Source organism: Parasteatoda tepidariorum, chromosome 10 (genome assembly GCF_043381705.1).
Source record: "Parasteatoda tepidariorum isolate YZ-2023 chromosome 10, CAS_Ptep_4.0, whole genome shotgun sequence".
NCBI lineage: Eukaryota > Metazoa > Arthropoda > Arachnida > Araneae > Theridiidae > Parasteatoda > Parasteatoda tepidariorum.
This window is the reverse complement of record NC_092213.1, coordinates 4,376,969-4,397,624: the sequence shown is the minus strand read 5'-3', so window position 1 is coordinate 4,397,624 and position 20,656 is coordinate 4,376,969. Positions and strand designations below refer to the sequence as shown.

Here is a 20,656-nt window from a genome sequence, read left to right as displayed (position 1 = left end):
CAGTGTTCCCCAACCCCCGGTCCGCGGACCGGTACCGGTCCGTTGATCAAATGGTACCGGGCCGCCCATTCCATTGAAACGGAATTTAAATTCCTAGGTTTAAACCCCAAATTAAAAATATCTGTGTTCCATTAAAATTTTATTTATTTAAAAAGAGTGGCCCCCGAAGGTAGTGACATAAATTTTTTAATGTTTGTAATGTATCATTGTCTCCGATTACCCCCAGATGGAACCGTCTCATTGCAAAGAAACAAGCTCAGGGTTCTCATTGATTTAACGTTCTAGTGTGTTTAAATGTTAAATCACTTTATATTTATTTTTTGGTGTCACTGCATTTTATTTTGAAGGCATGTTCAAATACAATTAAATTAAAATTAATAAATCAAGATAATCTAAAATATAAACAATCAGCGTCCTTCCCCCTCCCAGTGGGAAGTTGTAAAATTATCAAACGTTGACAAGTCCGCGGTGATAAAAATGTTGGGGAACACTGCCCTAAATCATATAACTTTGGAATCGATAAATAAAAAATATCTTTTCAAACAACTTTGTGTAGGACGGAAACAGTACAACTGATGCTAAAAAATGTTTTTAAGGTTGCAGTAAAAAAAAATTGTAATGCATTGATTTTTTTAAAAATGTAGTGACTAATTATTATGTTTTTCACTCTAAGAACCTATGCCGATACAGTAATATAACAAGTTATTAGTAAATATTGCTAAAACAAAAATTATATGTTGTACAGAAAGTCCCAAAATTCTTAGAAATTGTGTCATCATTGTTTTTCTAATTGAAATTAAAAAGCAGTCAAAATGATTTTAATAGAGTTTATGTAAGAAAAACTATGTCGATATCGATATCAATACAATGGTAGATCAAAACTTGTCGATATCGTTTTCGAAATTGCTCATCAATCAGTTTTTCTATTCGAAAAATAGCTGCCAAATCATCATTTTCCATGTTCTCGGAGCATTTCATGAAACGTTTCAATACGTGGGAGTCATTTGTTCTTAGGAGGCAATAATGCTAACTGGTGGTACGCGATAATTTTTCAAGAAAAAAGTCATTTTTTTACTTCGAACATTATTCGAAACAACAGGGTTTTGACAAGAAAATCCTCGAGATAGGAATTAAAATTAATATTAGGTGGAAAGGTAAGGGGAAAAGTATTTTTTTGATGTAACAAGGTTTTCGAGATATCGAGAGTATACTGTATCTTAATCCGGTCTATATTTTTTGTTCTAATCCATTTCTTTCTAAACTTTCAAACCCAAAATTCACCAATTATCTCCAATTTTTCGTTTCTAAACACTACAATTCCTTTCCTAAATTTCCAGTTCCATTGATTCATCTTCTGGAAAGTTTTACTAATTCTGCCTAGTACAGTATCAACTTTTCTTTCAATCTCACTTTATTACTCTACTTTTTGCCAAGATGGCAGATATATTTTTCACTTATGCTTGTTCTCTTATGATCAAAATTACATTTGGCTCTTAAAATTTTCATCTTTACTTTTACCCTCAAAAACTTCTCTCGAAATCTCGTTTCTGGTTTAGTTTCAATCGTGTATCAATAAGTTTACTATCAAGAATATTTGGTGAATCTTCTAGCATAACTCTTTACGTAAGACTAATTCGATCAAAGTACTCTTTTCTTTTCCTTTTTGGCATTAAATTTTTGTCATCACTTCTTTTTTTTTATCACCTCCACTCCTTCCAAAGACTTTATTCTTATGAAAGAGTTTGATGCGTTTAGATTTTTGAATGCAACTCTTCGTTTCCTATACGATAGGTTAACCACTTTAGTTTCTATTTAATATTTAAGTACTACTCGATTCCTTTTTACTTGAAAATATTTTTTGTGTGACTGAAGGCTTAGTCATCGCCAACATTCTCCGACAAACTTTCGCTGAATTCATTCAAATCAATTTCCATTGTTTCTTCCATATCTGTACCAACATGACTTGTACTCCATAATTTAGTATCACATGATTTTACTTCCTAAATTCCTTCAACTCGAACACAACTTTCTTTTTTTCTGGCATCCATTTTCTTTTTCTACAAAAATCATTTATAATAACATATCCGGTAAACAAGTTATTTAAAGAATTAAGTTATTTATGTGTAGAGAAATCACTGAATGGAAAATAATAACATATACGGTAAACATGTTATTTAAAGAATTAAGTTCCTTATGTGTAGAGAAATCATTGAATGGAAAATAATTACATATCCGGTAAACATGTTATTTAGAAAATTAAGTTCTTTATGTGTAGAGAAATCATTGAATGGAAAATAATAACATATACGGTAAACATGTTATTTAAAGAATTAAGTTCCTTATGTGTAGAGAAATCATTGAATGGAAAATAATGACATATCCGGTAAACATGTTATTTAAGGAATTAAGTTCTTTATGTGTAGAGAAATCATTGAATGGAAATAAAAACATATCAGGTGAGCATGTTATTTAAAGAATTAAGTTCTTTATGTGTAGAGAAATCATTGAATGGAAAATAATAACATATCAGGTGAACATGTTATTTAAAGAAATAAATCTTTGGGTGAAAAGAAATTATTGAATGGAAAGTAATAAAATAGGATGCAAATTAAAGATTTTCAATGAATAGTACGCAAAAAGAATTGAGTAAAAAATATAGATAGAATTGAGTCTTATTTCGTAAAAGCTGTGCCCGGAAATTTGTTCTACTTTAGTATTTTGAGAGGAACAAAATGAAATTTATACTTCCTGAATTAAATTCCACCAATAGCAGTGGAAAAAGGTCATTGAGCTTGAATGTTTTGTAATATAGCACTTGTTGTCCTTTGAAGAAAATTTGTTTGCTTCTTTATATTTATAGTAAGTAGTGAATTTTTTGAAATTTTTATAGTCTTATTGAAAACTCGACAGATAAATACTGATTTGTGAGAATTTTTTAAATTTATTTTTAAGATGACATTTGAGTTATATAAAGGCAGAAAGAACACGTTTTAATGTATTTAATAGAAGTGACGCATTTTAAAAATCGTATTAAAAACAGGTATCTCAAAAATGAGCATATTCCGAACATTTTCTTTAGTTAATATTTAGATAAAAGGTAAATTCTCGTTATTCTAAATTAGTTGTTTAAAATTTCATGGATTGGGTTCAAAATTACAAGGCTACTAAGTTCAAAATTAGCTGTCGTAAACTAAAAAAAAAATCTGTCCGCGTTTCACTTACGGTTATAAAATTATAAAAAAAAATCCTTTTAAATCGATCCGTGATGGTTCAGGGGCTAGAGCGTTTGCCTTCCAGAGGTGAACCAGGTTCCAATCCCAGCGATGGCTGGTCGATACGAATTCCGCATCCAGCTCGCACCGATCACAGTGCTGACGTAAAATATCCTCAGTGATAAACAGATCATGGCTTAGAATTCCCTTGCCGTCTGGCTATCCATGGGAGGTTTTCGCGACTTTCCTCGCCATTCAACGCAAATGCGGGTTCATTCTATCAAAAAGCCCTCCACGAAGGCCCAGCACGTGATTGAAGAGTCCCCTTGTCTTCTGGATTGGTCTTAAAATGACAAGGTTACGTAATTAGCCGTCGTAAGTCCAAAATTGTATCGGCTGTTCAACGAAGGTTATAAAACTCCTTTAAATTAATGTTTCTTATTGTATAAAAATATTATGTCTAATAATACGCTATTTTGTATTTCTTTTATTTTTGCATTCTCCTAAAAATGTTTTTTGGTTTGAGGATGCCTTATTTCCGCATGTTTACATTTTTCATTGATATCATTCGATAAAATGATTTTTAGAAATTTTTGTTCCGAGGTCGATGATTGAGTCCTTTTTTATTAATGAGGATTGATAATTTTTATTTATTTACTATGGAAAATTGGAAAAATGGATAAAGCATAGATCAAATTATTTATAAAATAAAATTAAAACAGATTAAAAAAAGGCCAGATAACATGGTATGGGAAAACAATTCAATTCCGGCATATTTTTTCGATATTATATTTTTCGGTATTATTTCTAGTTTAAAAAGAGCGAAGGAGTTTTGAAGCAATTTTATGATTTTGCCAAATGGAAGATAATTTTTTCTGAAGACAGAAATAAGTAATAAATTAATTGATATAAGAAAATAAACAAATAAAAAAAAACGGAAATGTAGATCGTTGAGAGAAATTGTAGAATTTTATAAGACCTTTTGTTTCAGACTGCAATTGTTAAAGTGATAAAAATATCGCACACTTTTGATGTCATGGTATGTTGATGTATTTAAATAAGTAGTAAATAAAATCACAATCTAAGGAAAAACTATTTGTCGAAGCGTTTTAGTGCTTCCAACACTGAAAACGCCTCTCGTTCTATAGTGGACCATTTCTTTTCGCTTTCCGATAATTTTTTGCTGAAGAATGCAATTGGCATTTCTTTCCCATGTTTATCAGTTTGTGATAAACAGGCTCCTACTGCAGTTGCACTAGCATCAGTAAAAAGTTGAAGTGGTCGTTCCATATTGGGAGTGTACAAGGAAGGCATTTCAATTAATATCTCTTTGATCTTAGAAAACGATTGTTCAGCTGAGTCGTCCCAAGGAATGTTGTTTGGAATGTTTTTCTTTGTAAGGTTGGTCAGAGGTAGCATTATATCTGAAAAGTTCGGAATATAATCTCTGTAGTAGCTAGCCAAACAAAGAAGACTTTTGACTTCCTTCATAGTGGATGGTCGGCTTAATTTTCGTATTGATTCCACCTTTTCGGGGAATGTTGTCCGGATCCGATAATATGACCTAAAAATTTCAAAGAGCTTTTTCCAAAGTCACATTTTTTAAGATTCACTCTTAGCCCTACTTCGTTTAAGGTTCTGAACACTTCGTCAAAATGATAGAGGTGATCCTCCCAAGTGTCGGAAAATATTGCAACATCGTCAATATATAATCTACAGTATTTCCGATGAGGCAACAGGGCTTTGTCCATCGATTTTTGAAAAGTATTTCCAGCGTTTTTCATATCGAAGGGTAGCACCTTCCATTCGTAATGTCCAGAATGAGTTACAAATGCAGTAAGATGTTTAGCTTCCTTCTTCATAGGGATTTGCCAATAACACTTAGTCAAGTCCAGTACGCTTATGTAATTTGTCTTACCAATTTCAAACAAGAGATCTCTGGCATTTTGCATAGGATAGGCATCAGTAACTGTAAAACTATTTAGCAATCTGTAATCGACGCACAGTCTGACGCTACCATCTTTCTTGGATACGCATGCGATGGGATGACCACAATCACTTTCAATCGGTTCTATCAGTCCTAGCCGAAGTAGTTCTTGAATTTGTCGATCTACCTCCTCTTGTAGAGCAATGGGTATTCGATATGGTTTCATTTTTTTCGGAATTAAATCCGGAGTTACAGACAGTCAATGTCCATTCACATTTGCTAATCCCGGGATGGAATCAAAAACTTCTGCAAAAGATTGCGGTATGTTAACTAGCTTCTGTTTTTGCGAATAATTTAAATTTACAGAATTTTTAAGTACATGTTTCTTAATATCATCTTTAGTCAATTTTATAATGTCGATAGGTGCATAATGCAAATCTCCAAATTCTTGATCTTGGTCAAAAATCAAACCAATTTGACCAACTCTCGCTACATACGGTCGGAGTTTGTTAAAAGGTAGTTCTCTGGTGCTTCCGTCTTCCATTTTTACCCGTGCAATGAGTTGTCTTGGCAACTTAACAATCGTTGCTGGACCCATCCACGTTTTCAGCAGTTTATGAGATGATGAGGGAATGAGGATCAAGACCTGATCTACAATTTTAAACTGCTTTTCCTTTGACCTCGAATTATATCTATTACAATATTCAGCTTGAGTTTTCCCAGATTTTTTCTCGCAAAATCATGCGCTTGACTTACTTTTTCTGTTAAATCTTCAAGGTATTTTTCATCAGATTTTGAAACACCAGTTGGAATTTCCGCTTCACCCGTCCAAACATCCTTCATAACTTTCAAAGGACCATTGGGTAATCATCCATACACTAGCTGATATGGTGAAACACCAGTGGTATTGTGTGGTACTTCTCTATAAGCAAACATCAGATATTGGAGGTGTAAGTCCCAATCACTGCCATTTTCTTGGATGCTCCTATTTAACATGTCTTTTAAAGTCCGATTCCAACGTTCCACGGCTCCCATACTTTCAGGGTGTCCGGGAGTAGCAAACCCTGGGAGATATTCTCAAAATGTTAGCAAACGCTTCTGTTAACTCGGCAGTAAAATTTGTCCTTTGGTCTGTACAAATGATTTTTGGAAACCCTGATTGTGTGAATATTTTCATGAGAACTTCGCACGTTGTTTTCGCTTTAATGTTTTTGACAGGAATTGCCTCGGCCCATCTTGTGCAAAGATCAACCGCACAAATAATATAAGTGAGAACTTTTTTGGATTTTGGCTCCAGAGGTCCTATACAATCAACACTCCAAACATCGAAAGGATTTTCAGGACGAACAATTGGCTGTATGGGTACACGATCTCTATATGCTACAGTCCGTCTTACTTGACATTCCTTACAGCTCTCGCAATAGCTTTTTACATCAGTTTTCAAAGTGGGTCAATGAAAGAAATATTTAATCCTCTGTTTTCTTTTCTTTTCCCCCAGATGACCTGATAAAGAGACATCATGGGCCATTCGCAATACCTCTCTGCGCTTGTGTTCAGGTAATACTACTTGTGTGATGAGTTCTCCACAAACCCATTCAGAATGTGTCAAAATTCCATTCTCAATACTAAATGAATTTTTCTTTTTCTTTCCAAATTCCCATGCTTCTTTAAGGCTGCTGTCTTCTTCTTGTAGACGGATGAAATCTTTACGATTTTTATTACGATTACTAAGATTGTCGCCTAAATCATAATTCTCGACTTTATCATTATTTTCCGTTTCCTGAGTCTGACAAGATATAGATCTATGGGTAATAAGTCCAACTTCGTACTTTTCAGAATTTTCATGAGTTGATTCGTCCTTCTTGTCGACAGAGTGTCCAATTTTAGAAATGCCCTGATGGAAATTATACAATTGGATATTTCGTTATAAGAGTTCATAGGCACTACTACAAGTCATGTCGTTGACGAGTTTCTTAGATACTGCACAAGTAATAAGCATGGAACTGTGCATATTATCATCTATTTTAAGACTGAACAATTTCAATGCAGCTATCTCACTTTCATCAAATGCAGAAACGATTTGAATAGTACCTTCACCTTCCCCACAGTCTAAATCAATCAAGTCTTTACGTATCACTGAAATCTGGGCTCCAGTGTCTACAATTGCTCTCAGAGTTTTGCTTCCACACTTAATATTCACAACCTTCAAGTCATTCCTTGAGTTCTATTGGAGTTAAAACTGGGACTGATACTTTGGCTGTCACGACTTCTTTAGATGAGTTCTTTTCCGGTTCGTCAGTTTTCACAAGATTGGCCCTAGCGCCAGGTCTAAGTTGCTTTTTTGTATTTTTGGGACAGAATCTAGAAGTATGTCCTATTTTTCCACAGGTAAAGCAAATGGGTCTACGAAATTTAGTTCCAGAATCTCTTAGAGTATTTGGTGTTCTAAATCTTGCACCAGTTTGATCAGATTCTGATCTAAATTTGAAATTAGTTTCTCTGATATCTGGCTTAAAATGGTTTGCTGATCTGGGTTTTATGTCAGTTGTAGTTACTTTCTTTGAACTTGTTCTCGCATTTTCATACTCATCAAGTGTGTCAGCCAAATCACCAGGGGTTTTAAACTTGCACCAGCTGTCCACGAAATGATCTCTTATTTCTCCAGGGACCCGTCTTTTCAGTTGATCAGTGATCATCAAGTTTCTCAATCCAAATCACTATTTCAAATTACTACTTCTACATAAAACAACACATTACTTAAAATTTTTTCTGATGGAACAAAGAAAATAAAAAAAAAATCTTTACTATGTTCTTATTTTATACACCATTGAGCATATATATTCTAGCAAATACTAAATAGAATAACAATGACATATTCTACGATCTGTTCCGGTCGGAACAAAATAATTCTGACAACATACAAAACAATTTTTTAATTATCAGTAAAATAGTATGTATTTTTGGAAAAGAATTTTCTCATAAATTGAAACTTAAGCAAATTGGGAGTCATATAACACAAAATGGTGCTCTTACCGTATTTTCAAAACGAAACAAGATGGCATCAGACTATTTTTCCCGCAAACAAAATAAATCAACGATGACGCCAGAACGGATCTTAAATTGTGAATAAGGGTTTTGATGTAAACAATAATTAGACGGGTGAGCAAAATTTAACGATAAATTTAATTAAACAAAATAAGTAACATTTCTTTGCAGTCACCACATTGGGCACACCTAATACTACAGTAAAAATAAAACAGTTCTCGTACGTTTTCCCTCTTAGGGGAAAAGTTTAATCATTCTCCCTTTCAATTTGGATTTTCCCCTTTTGCTCTAAATCTCACACGATAATTTTCATTGGTGCATTAAAATTTAGAGAAAAGTGGTCATGAATTTTATACGTTGAAAAAATATTTTCAAAATATCCTTATACAAACAGAGTCTTGAAGGTGTCTCATGATTTGTTTGGATTTCGATTTTTCTTCTTCAGAGTTGTGGTGGCTTACTCTAAATGTGTCTGTGAATTCACTTTCTTCAAACTTAAGTTTTTAAATTACTTCGTAAATAAATTTGCCGTAATACTGATGAATACCGTTAGAATTTTCATTTTAAATTTACGGTAAAATAACCGGCAGCTGTCTGTTCATTCAATTAACCATAAAGTTTACGGTTAAAAAAAAAAACAATTTTTTAATTTTACAGTTTTAAAACCGTTTGCAACTAATATGGTTTCAGAACTGTGAAAACGATATTTAACTGGACATTGGAGATGGGTTTTTCGTTAGGTAACAGGCATTAAAGTTATTTATCAAGAGAAGATATTGTGGTGTCACTCGAACTCTCGTTCTCATGAGATCTCCCGGTCATAATAGGCTGCAAGAAACCAAGAGATACTAACTCATTACGTGGACCCAGTTGGAGCAATAAAATTCTAATTGTTTAACCGTGATAGGTGAAAGCAGGTAATCAACTTTTTTCTCACGGTTAAGAGCTTGAAAACCATTTTATTTACGGCTATTTGACTTTTTTGTGTGAATATTGTAAAATAACAGTTAAACAAATTACTATTTAATCATTTTTCTAACAGTGTCATTATTTGCCATGTGGAGTAGAGTTAAGTCAATCGGGCGGAAAATATCTTTATTGTTATTTTAAACACTTTCGTGATTATTTGGTTAAGATTTTCTTAATAAAAGATTGCTCTTTCAGATAGCGTGGTCGCAAGTTCTGCTCTAAAGACTTCAAATGACTAGCCAGTAATCAAGTATTTTTACTTCAGTGGTGCTATGTCAATTCACAAATATTTTAAACGAAATGTTTGTGTTTAAAAATATATTGCTCTTTTCAAGAGAAGAAGAATGTATAAATTGTGCAAAATTAAGGAAATCAAGGGAAAAAAACATATTTATAAAAAGTATAAATATGCATTTGATAATATTGAAATAAATTCTTTTTTTTTCATTTTAAAGCACAAAAGCAATTTGCAGATGTTGTGACTTCCTCATGAAACCACTGCGGCTTCCGCAGCAGTAGTTTCATGAATTTCAGTAATGAATCGCTCTATTATTATTTTTATTTTAAAATGGGTAGAAGTTCCTAAAAGGGTAGAAGTTCCAAAAAGGGGATTATAAATAATCATCAATAGCGATTCCTTCCAAAGGTATCTTTTGAAACCGTGTCAATTAATTATTAGAATAAAATTTATAATTTTTTTAGAAAAAATTTTCTACAATTTTCAATTTTATAATTATTAATTCGAATAAAATTTAAACCGGGTTAAGAAATTTCCTCATTAAGCATTTTCGTATATTATTTATTAGAATAAAATTCAATCCGAGCAAAATTTTTCCACAGAACACTTAATAAGGAAACTGATTCCGATACTTCTACTTCAGGGCTTCTTCTAAAATAAACTTACGTATAAATAACTTCAGATTCTTTAATTAATTCATTCATATATATTTAAAAAAAATCAATTAAATATGAAGGTTAAAGCGAAATTCATGTACTTTTCAATATTTACTCGTAACACAAGTGCATTTATTAGATTGTGACGTCAAAAAGCTGACTCAAGTAACCACAGTGACGTCAGTATAGAGTGTCCATTATCCTCATCTGTAGTTGACAGAGAAACAATCGAATAAGAAAATGAAACAACCAGGAAAAACAAATTTGCACATCGTCCAAAAATACAAACTTCTGAGATTTCGACAAGTTTATGATGTTTACTCAAACATCAGATATACATTTATATATTTTAGTATATTTATTATCAATTAATATCTAAGCAATTGCTATTCTGGAAATCTTTATAATGAAACAGAAAGCTTTAAAAATAAAGTATATATTATTTAATTTGGTTAATTTAAATAATTTAATTTAATTTAATGTAAGATTTAAGTTATATGATTAAATATTTCTTTACCAATCACGAAAAAAGTTTAAGTGTAACTATATGAGTTAAGCACCTGTTTTGCTAGAAATTTGTAGGCAAAGCAAGAAATTGATAAAAAAGAAAGAAAAAAAAAGAAAAGGTCACGCTATTGAAATAAAACGGAAAGTTTTAAAAACAAAAATTTATCTTTAATTTTTTGAATATAGAATAAAAAATTTTATATACCATATTCAATTATTTTCTTTTTTTTTTTGCAAGTTGATTTTCGGCTCCTCTTCAAAGTGGAATTAACATTTAATCAAAAGCTTCTAAATACGAAATATTTTGCAGTTTTAATTAAATGAATATTTCTTTTTAAACCTGACAAGTACTTTCTTTTCTTCTCTCCTTTGTATCTTTTCTCTTAATCGAATGTTGAAGATGCTACAGGAAACGGGAAAACGTAATTTGCATAATTAAACACACGAAATACATTTTTTATTGACAAAAGGTGTGCGGGCGAATTTCATTATAAGATGTCGCAAGTTGTTTAAGGATGTGTTGTAAAGTCGGCTGCTCATATTCTAATAGCTGATCATGCACTCGATAAACAGTGGTGTTAAACTTTCTAAATTTGTTGTTGATCAACCCAGAAGTTGGGCCCATGTCCAAGAGGTCGTGAGCTCGATCCCTGCCGGCCGAAAACTCCCCGTGTAGTAAATGGTGACTGGTGCACGTCTGGTCACAAAGTCCCCCAAGTTCTTTTTACAAATCAATACCTCTGGGGTACTGATTTGGAGATTGATCGGTCAGAATTACGATCTGTGGATGAAGGAATAGATGCATGAATGGGTCACCCCTATAAACAAGCGTGACGTATGGGTGTGGCAGGAGTCGAATTCTTGACCATAGATTGCGCCATTGGAAAACTGGAACAATTACACACCCTCTGTCTCAATGGCCAACGACAACAACAACAACAACTCAGAAAATTGTGTGTAGGAACACTTTGTTTCAAGTTGACACCTAATCGAGCTTTCATATAAAATTCATAAATAAATCTCAACAGTTATAATGAAAACATCTTACAACAAGCTCACGTTTATTCACACCACAAAAGGAATTAATTTCGCTTCCTAGAACGTCAGTGTTGGTGCCCTTTAGATATCGTCAGTTGATTGTTTACAAATGAATAAGTTTGCTTCAGTTTGTTGTTGCCATCCATGATATTATTCAACTACAGAAACAAAAGTTCATCGTTAAAAATATGCATTTTTTAAAATTTAGTTGTGTAATAATGACCTTATTTATACTTTGATATCTCTGTTTACTGTATTAAATACGTTTATAATGTATAATTCGCTTCTAAGTCTGCTTCATTTTAATATTTTGTCTGTGCTATGCATACCTTCGATTTACAAACTAATTTTATTTTGTGAATTATTATGTACGTAAGCATCTTAAGACTCTTCTTTGCATCATAATGACTCTTATGTGTTGCTGCAATCATAATTTTTAGAACATCTAAAATGGCTACTTTGTATTAAGTAATGTAAAAGATTGTTTCATTACACCAGAAATCCCAGATTCTCGAACTGCAGTTGAACACCAGTTTATTTATTTTATTTCATAACCGTCGCCGAACAGCCAACCTGATTCTGGGACAACTAATGTTCAATTCCGTAACCTTGTCATTTTGAACCCAATCCAGAAAACAAAGGAGCTCCAGGAACAAATATTGGGAGAAATTTGCCCTAGTGGATATATACAAGATATACATATATATGTTACGGCCAAAGCCCGAAGTCGGCCGATTCGCGATCTGCCCGGACTTCGGGCTTTGGCCGTAACATATACATTAGCTGAGAAGGCAAAGCTATCATGCTCATCAACGGCTGTTTTCACCGCAAACATCCTACATTTCCTCCACTTCTTATGTAAATGAGGAGTTTCTACCTTATACAGTAATCAATTGGTAAACCTGGACTATAGGAACCAGAAAATCTCTCAAACAGTCATAGATGATAGCACACCTGCATTGCTCATCGTCATCCGACTCACAAGGAGGCAAAATTTAAACTGCAGATGATCTTTATTTTTTACACAGAGTGCTAAATATCCAATATTTAAATCAAAAGATTATTTTTAGAGCTAAAGTGCAATATGTTTCATAGGGACGATATAACGCAATATCTCAGAGAAAGCAATATTTTTTAATGTCCCCTTTTTGATGACTCTCAATTGCGCAAGTTAAAAACCTGCAATCAATTTCCTTCCAATATCATGTATTTAACATCGGGACCGGCAAAAAAGCGCAGTTTTTTCCCGAGAATAATTGTTGAAATATCAAAGGTCCATCTCCGGTCCATAACACTCTCGACGGGGAAACTCTATCTTAAAATATTAAATTAATATCTGAGAGGCAACCAAATTGTTAGCCATTATNATATATATAAAGCAAAATAAATCCAAAAACAAAAAAAAACACGAAGAAAATTAACAAAAATAAGTTTCATTGTAATAAAAATAAGTGCTCCTCATACTATTGTATTGATATATTTTGCTTTGGCTAAATTGATACAATAATAGAAAGCACTCTTTTTGTGGATATAATCGTGTGGGCTGATGAATAGATTATATCTTTTATTTTCCGGATTTTTAAAAAAAATTTATACCTTTTTTTTAAAAAAAAATTACTTTTTCCAGCTTTTTGTTATTTTTATTCTTATAATTATTATTTTTCTTTTCCCCCTTTTTTCATATGTCTGCTATTTTCCATTGTTTTATCTTCATTTTGAACTTAAATATAATTCTACAAACAAATATTAATTATTTAATTATTTCGATGATTATTTCAGGTGTTATCAAAAGGTATGAATCGTAACAGCTGTAATCAAAATGATATTCATTTGGAGAATTTTGAAAAGAAGACCGCAGAAGAAAAAACGAAAAACGACGATGTATGTTTAGTTTGTTCACTTCAAACACCATTTCTACCATCGAGCACCGATGAAAAAAAGGTTATCTTTGCTTTATTATAATTATTATTCTGGCACAATTCCATTACAATACATTTAGTATACTTTTAATACGCTAATTCCATTAATATTTAATTCCTGTTTTTCTCCCGATTTCATTTACTCGTGAAAATAATCTTGAAATCTAAAAAAGAAAAAAAAAACTATTTTAAATTTTTTTTTCTCCATGAAGAAAGATTATTTTTATAAGGTTTAATTATTGTAATTATGTAAACAATATACCATATAATTAAAAAAATGCCGGTAATTAAAACAAAATTATTAAAATTATAAACATTTGTAAACAGCATATTTTATAAGATACAAGAATTTCATTAAAATCTAATTTAAAAAAAGACAGCAATCAAGAAGGAAATTTTGCGTGTGTGAACTGCAGTTTTTATATATAGAAAGAAAAAGCGCCAAATCCAACCTTCCAAGTGTTTTTGAAAGTTTTCTAAAGGGTGTTCATCCTCTCTTTATAAACAGCTTTTTCCCCAGGGCTAAAGAGAATAGAAGGGCTAGTTCACTCAACACCTCCTAGAAAAGAGTAGGCCACTGCACGGGTTACCATAAATATCCTTTAGTAGTCCAAACGTAGTGACTTATTTCGTATTTTCAACCACTGCGCAGCTTAGTACCCCGAACGTAATGACATCTTTCTTATTTTTCATCANTGTTTTGTGACCACACATTCTATTTATTGCGTCGATCAGTTTTAATTATTCATTTTTTAAACTTCAGCTCACCAGAATACCTATATGTCACCCTTGAATCATCCTGGAAATTGCTTTCAAATTTATTAATTTAAATCATTGTTATGTGTGTTAATAAATTTACTGTAATTCCTAAACGAATTTAATGCAATAGTTAAATTATGTTTTTTCTAATTGAAGAATAGGACGAAAAATAACTCAATAGAAAAATTAAGTCAAACTATTGAAGACTGAAACTACCTCATATTATATTAATTTAAAGGACTTAAATACAGCATGCTTTGTGTTGACTGAATTTTCTCTTTTTATATCTTGAAATAAAATTTTAAGAAATGGGTCTATTTGCGTTGATTAAATAACTGATACGCATCAAATATTTTTCGGTTCGCAATATATTACGCAAAATACCATACACACGTATACGCATGTTTTTTTTTTGTTGTAACAATAAAAATGAATAATTGAGGTACATTTTCAAATGCTTAATTCTTTTTTTCTTTTTATCTCGAGAACTGTCGTTCCTAAATTGGAAAAATAGCAATGTTTAAAACTTGGTTTTTCAAAAATTTAAAGGGATCTTCAATACAAATCTGAAAAATAACCTTTATTTACAAATAATGCGAAACCTTTATTTTACGGATAAATGCGTAGTTACTAAATGCTTTGTAGTATCAATGACATTAAATTTTATTAAAACGTTCTCTTATATAACGAACTCGTTAAATTAAGATCATCTATCTTCTTTTTGTGAAAAACACATAAAACTAGTTTAGTTTGTTCTACTTTTGAATAAACTTTAAATGATTTACTCTTTGTCTATTTATAGAAAAAAGAAGTAGTTCCTAATCCCTTAATAACAAGAAGGATCAGTATTGCTGGAGGATTCTTAGATATTGCATTGTTTTCAGCCAATTGCGAGCAGCTAAAGTTTGTCTTGGAATTGGGAAACTTACACATCTATTATAATGAAGTCCTGGGACTCATTATTGCGTCGCTTGTATTACAAGTGAGTTTGATTTCCGACTTATAATTCAGATTTTTGTTTCATATATGGTTCATTTGTTTGTTTAGTTTTTGTTTAATTTTGTTTCATAATTATTCACAGTAATCATCACCTTTGATATATATATTTTTAGAATCAAAGTCAAAAGTGAATTCAGAAAAAAAAATGCACATTGGAAGTTGCAATTACACTTATTGCAGGGGGCAAAAAAGAGGAAATCGAGACTATTTACAAAATTTTTTTTTAATTTTTTTATTGCCGAATAAGACAGAGATGTGGTGCAAAATGATTTTTCTTAACCTCCAAGTTCCCCACAGCGATTCGAATTGATTTTCAAAAAGTCTGACACTTAAAATTCCATTTCTCAGAAACTATTCTACCGATTAAGCTCACATTTTATATCTTGTCGTTTAAAGGTACACTCTATAAAATGATTCAAAGAATTGCATACTTTGGAATTCAAACTTTTTTCGACCATTCTTAAATATAATAATAAAATATAATAAATATTTTCTAAATTTTTTTTTTTTGCATGGAATTATCTTTGGATAAACGAATTTTATAATTGTGTGCAAAAAATTTTCATTTGGCTTAAAAAATTCTCGAGATATAGCGAATTACGCAAAAAGTAAAATTAACATTTAGGGTTCGAAACTTTAGAGAGTTCTCCTGACAAAACTCTTGGAACCCAATTTCCCAGATTGCGGCTACCCCCTATATTTTGGGTGTTAGAAATCTGAATACGTCGAAAAAAAGGTATGTTTATTCGGAGAAGGAACGTTTATGCGTCTGATTTCCTAACTTAAAATATCGCCTGCACTTATTAATTTACATGAACATGAAAATCCGATGATTAAATCAAAAGTTATTCAGGGTCATCCGTCTACTTTTTTGAGGACTGCGCATAGTTTCTTAGAGGAAATAAAAGAAGATCATTAAACAATTAAAAAGTTTCGATAATTTTCGCATTTTTTCACTGTCCGGAAAGGCATAAAAAATTGATGAACAAATTCGAAAAGAATGTTTTATAGAACTTTTTTACAGGTCGTCGGGCTACCGAAGCGGGGGTGACATCCCTTCCGCAGAGGATCAAAATTGTGATGGCATGTCTTCGGATCATACTCCGGGATGTTTCCCAGACCGTCGCCAATAGCCCATTGTGCAGCTCTAGTGCGACGTAAAGTAACAACAACAACAACAAGAACTTTTTTATGTTTGAAGGAACATTAAATATGACTGTCAGATTTTTATCAAGTTGTACAAAACAAAAGTATTGAATTACAAATTAAAATTGGAAGTGGATTTTTACCTGCGAAATAAATTTTTTGCACCGTTGGCATGTTAAATTTCACAGAAACGAAAAAATAAAGTTTTTTCGTTTAACAAGGAAAAGTACTTTAAGTTTAAAGTTTAACAAGGAAAAGTACTTTAAGTTTAAAGTTTAACAAGGAAAAGTATTTTAAACCCATATAGGTTTTTTACGAAAATTGTCCGCAAAAAATGACAACTGATATATTTTAGCACGCGGGCCACGAAAAAAGGCTTGGCAGGCCGGATGTGGCTCGCGGGCAGCCAGTTGGTAACCACTGTTTTAGAATAACAAACTGGCTCATATAAACACGAATAAATATTTCTTAATTATTCAGTTACATTTTATTTATTGTAAGCTCGTCTCCTTAAAGTAGTAACTGCAAATCTAAAGTAATTTTTAGTCACTACATTTAAAAGAAGTTACAGGTAACTACATTTGTATCCAAGTAGTTGTAGTAAACTACAAAAATAATGTAGTTTTTCCGATCACTAACCGAGACTACCAGTTCTTTTATGTATTTGTTTGAATTAGTTAGATGTATTGTGGTATTCTGAATCAATTCAAACAAAACTTATTGAATTAACAGAACAAACAATGCGTAATTTCTCATGTCAGAATTTTCATCCAAAAACTAAGGTAAAATAAGCGGCAGCAGTCTGTCCGTTTAATTTACCATAAAGTTTACGGTTAGTAACATTTTTAATTTTACGATTTTGAAACAGTTTATAATTGGTGAGGTTAAAAAAAAAGAAAACATGAGTTCAGAACTATACTGTTATGCATCTTTTATGACTAGCATTGTTACAAAACCATACACACGAAATTTAATTGAACATTAGAGTTAGGTTATGACAGGAGTTTCGTTTACTCTAATGAATGGGCGTTGTATCTGGTAGTGCCATCTATCGAGAAAAGTAGGAAACATGATACTTTTTGCGTTAAGCAAATCTGTGGTGCTGCCATCTATGTTTGAACATTGTGACGTTCCCTTGAAATATATCTTTTTTTCAAAGATACTTTATAACGTTAGCATTAGTAGATATTTTCAATTAGCACAAAAATATAAATAATAAAACATTTAGTAGTATTTTAAAGAAATTAGTTGAAAGGGAATTGTAGATGTATATGTAACATGAAACCTATAATTTTTTTTCAGAATTACAATTGTTTTATTTTAGTATTTTAAACTCTCTAAAAATCTCATTTAATAAAAAAAAACTAGTTACAGAATACAGAAGATTTTTTATCTGGTCTTCATAACTAGTTGTATAAAATATTTATTTTATTTAGCTGAATCAAATAGAATTATATCTTTCTTCATTAAAATTCCCTAATAATTGGAATTGCATTTCAGAATAATAAGAATTACAAAATGAGGCAAATTTCATATAATATAGAGTATCAACTAAAAGTTATTAAAATACGTAGAAACTATATTTAAATTATATAGAACAGGGGTTTCCAACTTACATGAGGCGGGGGCCGCAATTAAAAACAAAATTTAAATGGCGGGCAGCAACTTTATAAAAATTTTATATAGGACTCTTTTATGTTCGAAGGAACATTAAATATTACTGTCAGATTTTTACCAATTTTTTTTTTAATATTAAAAAGCAACGTAACAAGTACTATAACAAATAATGCTTGTTACGTATCCTTTTGAATCTTATCTTAGTCAGAAACTTAGTGACAAGATTTTTTTTTTTCTTTTAAATTTAACTCTGTGATAAATTACCACTTTTTTCGACTTATTAGGAATTATAGCAATTCAAGGAATTTAGATAAAACATGATATTCATTCCCTCTTGTATGCGTTTTAAAATTTACAAATGTAAATAATTTCGTCCGAAATGAGTGTTTTCAAAAAGTTAAATGGGAGAATTTCTTCGAGAAAATTTCTGCTATGCACATGCTAAATTATATTCACAAAATAAATAAATAAATAAAAAATAACGAAATGAAAAAGAGCAACATACACGATTATTTTTGTATTTGAATAAATATTTTCTTGGATGCAGAACCGGAGAAATAAATTTTTTTGCACCGTTGGTATGTTAAATTTCACAGAAACGAAGAAATTAGATTTCTTTAAACGAATGAAAAGTATTTTAAACCCATACAAATTTTTTACGAAAATTGTCCGCAAAAAAACAACAACAATATATTTTAGTTCACTGGCCACCAAAAAAGGCTTCACCGCCAGTTGCTAACCACTGATATAGAGGGAGTGTAAGTGCTGAATTATTAATTTAATAAATGAAATTACATTCTAGAATAATTGAATTTTTAAAATGAGGTTAATTTCATATAATGTAGAATAACAACAAAAAATTATTAAAAAAAAAGAAAGTATTTTAATTGTATAGGAGTATAAGTGATTAATATTTTGAAAAATATATATATTCTTATGCAGCTAATGTAATTACTGTGATATAATTAATCAAGTATAATTACGGTGGTAGTGGTTTGGAACTAGTGGCATCATTTTATTGACAAATAAGATTCGAAGAAAGTAAAGTATAAATAAAGAAATTTCTACAAAAAATTGGACATGGTGGATCAGGAAATAGAGCGGGGACTCTGACCCATGTTACGTTTACCACTGAGGATATTTTGCGTCAGGACTGTGGTCGGTGTGAGCCGGGTGCGGAATTCGTATCGACCAGCCATCTCTGGGATTGGATCCCGGTTCACCTTCCGATGAGGTAGGTGAACTTCCGAAGAGGTAGGTGAACCGAGATCCAATCCAAGAGATAGCTGGTCGATACGAATTCCGCACCCGGCTCACACCGACCACAGTCCTGACGCAAAATATCCTCAGTGGTAAACGTAGCACGGGTCAGAGTCCCCTTGCTGTCAGGCTAATCATGGAAGTTTTCGTGGTTTTCCACACCATGCAAATGCGGGTTAGCATAAAGTCCTCCACGAAGGCTAATATCTCCCAATACTTGATCCAGGAGTTCTCTTGTCTTCTGGATTGGGTTCAAAATGACAAGGCTACAGAGTTGAACATTAGTACTCTTAAACCAAAAAATTGGATCGGCTGTTCAACGACGGTTATAAAATAAAAGAAATTTTTTTTTAAAAAAAATGTTCGTTGAAAGCTTTTTTTTTTTTTCGTGTCAAATCTTATGCACGGTATAGTCTTACTTGTCCATTTTTACTTTTTAGGCCTACAGTGAAAAAAAATCTTGAACAAATCGCGGTAAAAAGTACTTGCATCCTGAGTTCCGTAAAATTTTACGGTAAAATATTATACGGATGCGGCATTCAGGGGGCTATTACTTTTCACCGTAATTTTTTACAATGTTGCTCCTCTCACACAGTTTTACATTACTAATTTTAAAAAAAGATAACTTACTGAAAATTTTATATCTTGAAGTCGAAAAAAATTATAAATGCATTATTTTCTAATTTTTTTTCGATTTATTGAAGGGAAAACACATATAATTTTAAACCGGTATATTTGAGTTATTCCTGAAAATTTTTTCTCGAATTTATAAGACTACTCTTTTAATATTGCTTTATTTTCCCTCCTTCTGAATTGACTCTATTGGTTTGCGTTTAAAACAATGAATTGCATTGACAAATCACTGCATATGTCTATTAGAAATGTATTATGAAATTAATATTTCAGTTGCTAGTCGGTCTAACACTGTTTCTGATGGGCTGTCAGATAAGTAAAGAAAAAGAAGTTTATTCCAACGTTCTTAACCATACAACAATGGGATTGGTTGCAATCATAACTATCATCAACTTGTTTATTCACACCTTTGGACCGAAAGGAACAGTTATGGCAAGATGTCTTGGAGCTTTTGCTTATGCCAATACAAAAGGATCTGCCTGGCTTAGTTACGTTAATCACACATGGCATTACATGAATGAAGATATATAAACCATGTTTTTTTTTGTTTTTTTTGCATCCATTTACAAATAAGTGTACCTTTTCTGCGAAAGATTTTTTTATTGCTTTTTTTAACTGCATAACCATGCAAAGCATTTTATAGACTTTAATTCTGAAATAAAAATGTTTGCAGTGTTTTCGAGCTATTTTTTTGTTGGTGTTATTTATTTATTTGTTATTCAAACTATTTT

General features: G+C 31.7%; 1 protein-coding gene across 1 annotated transcript; it reads left to right on the top strand.

Moving 5' to 3' along the window:
- The first annotated feature begins 2,757 nt into the window (after nucleotides 1-2,757).
- Nucleotides 2,758-20,602, top strand: LOC107454267 (ninjurin-2-like). Its single transcript, XM_016071393.3, has 4 exons — nucleotides 2,758-2,859; nucleotides 13,372-13,533; nucleotides 15,073-15,252; nucleotides 20,199-20,602. The coding sequence occupies exons 2-4, from the start codon at nucleotides 13,387-13,389 to the stop codon at nucleotides 20,454-20,456; spliced, it is 585 nt and encodes a 194-aa protein (XP_015926879.1). The 5' UTR covers nucleotides 2,758-2,859; nucleotides 13,372-13,386; the 3' UTR covers nucleotides 20,457-20,602.
- Nucleotides 20,603-20,656: the final 54 nt, after the last annotated feature.

Excerpts from the sequence above, each read along its gene's own strand:
- LOC107454267 (XM_016071393.3), top strand. The coding sequence starts at position 13,387 with ATGAATCGTAACAGCTGTAATCAAAATGATATTCATTTGGAGAATTTT. Across the intron at positions 13,534-15,072 it reads CGAGCACCGATGAAAAAAAG|AAAAAAGAAGTAGTTCCTAA; the intron begins GTTATCTTTGCT and ends GTCTATTTATAG. Across the intron at positions 15,253-20,198 it reads TTGCGTCGCTTGTATTACAA|TTGCTAGTCGGTCTAACACT; the intron begins GTGAGTTTGATT and ends TTAATATTTCAG.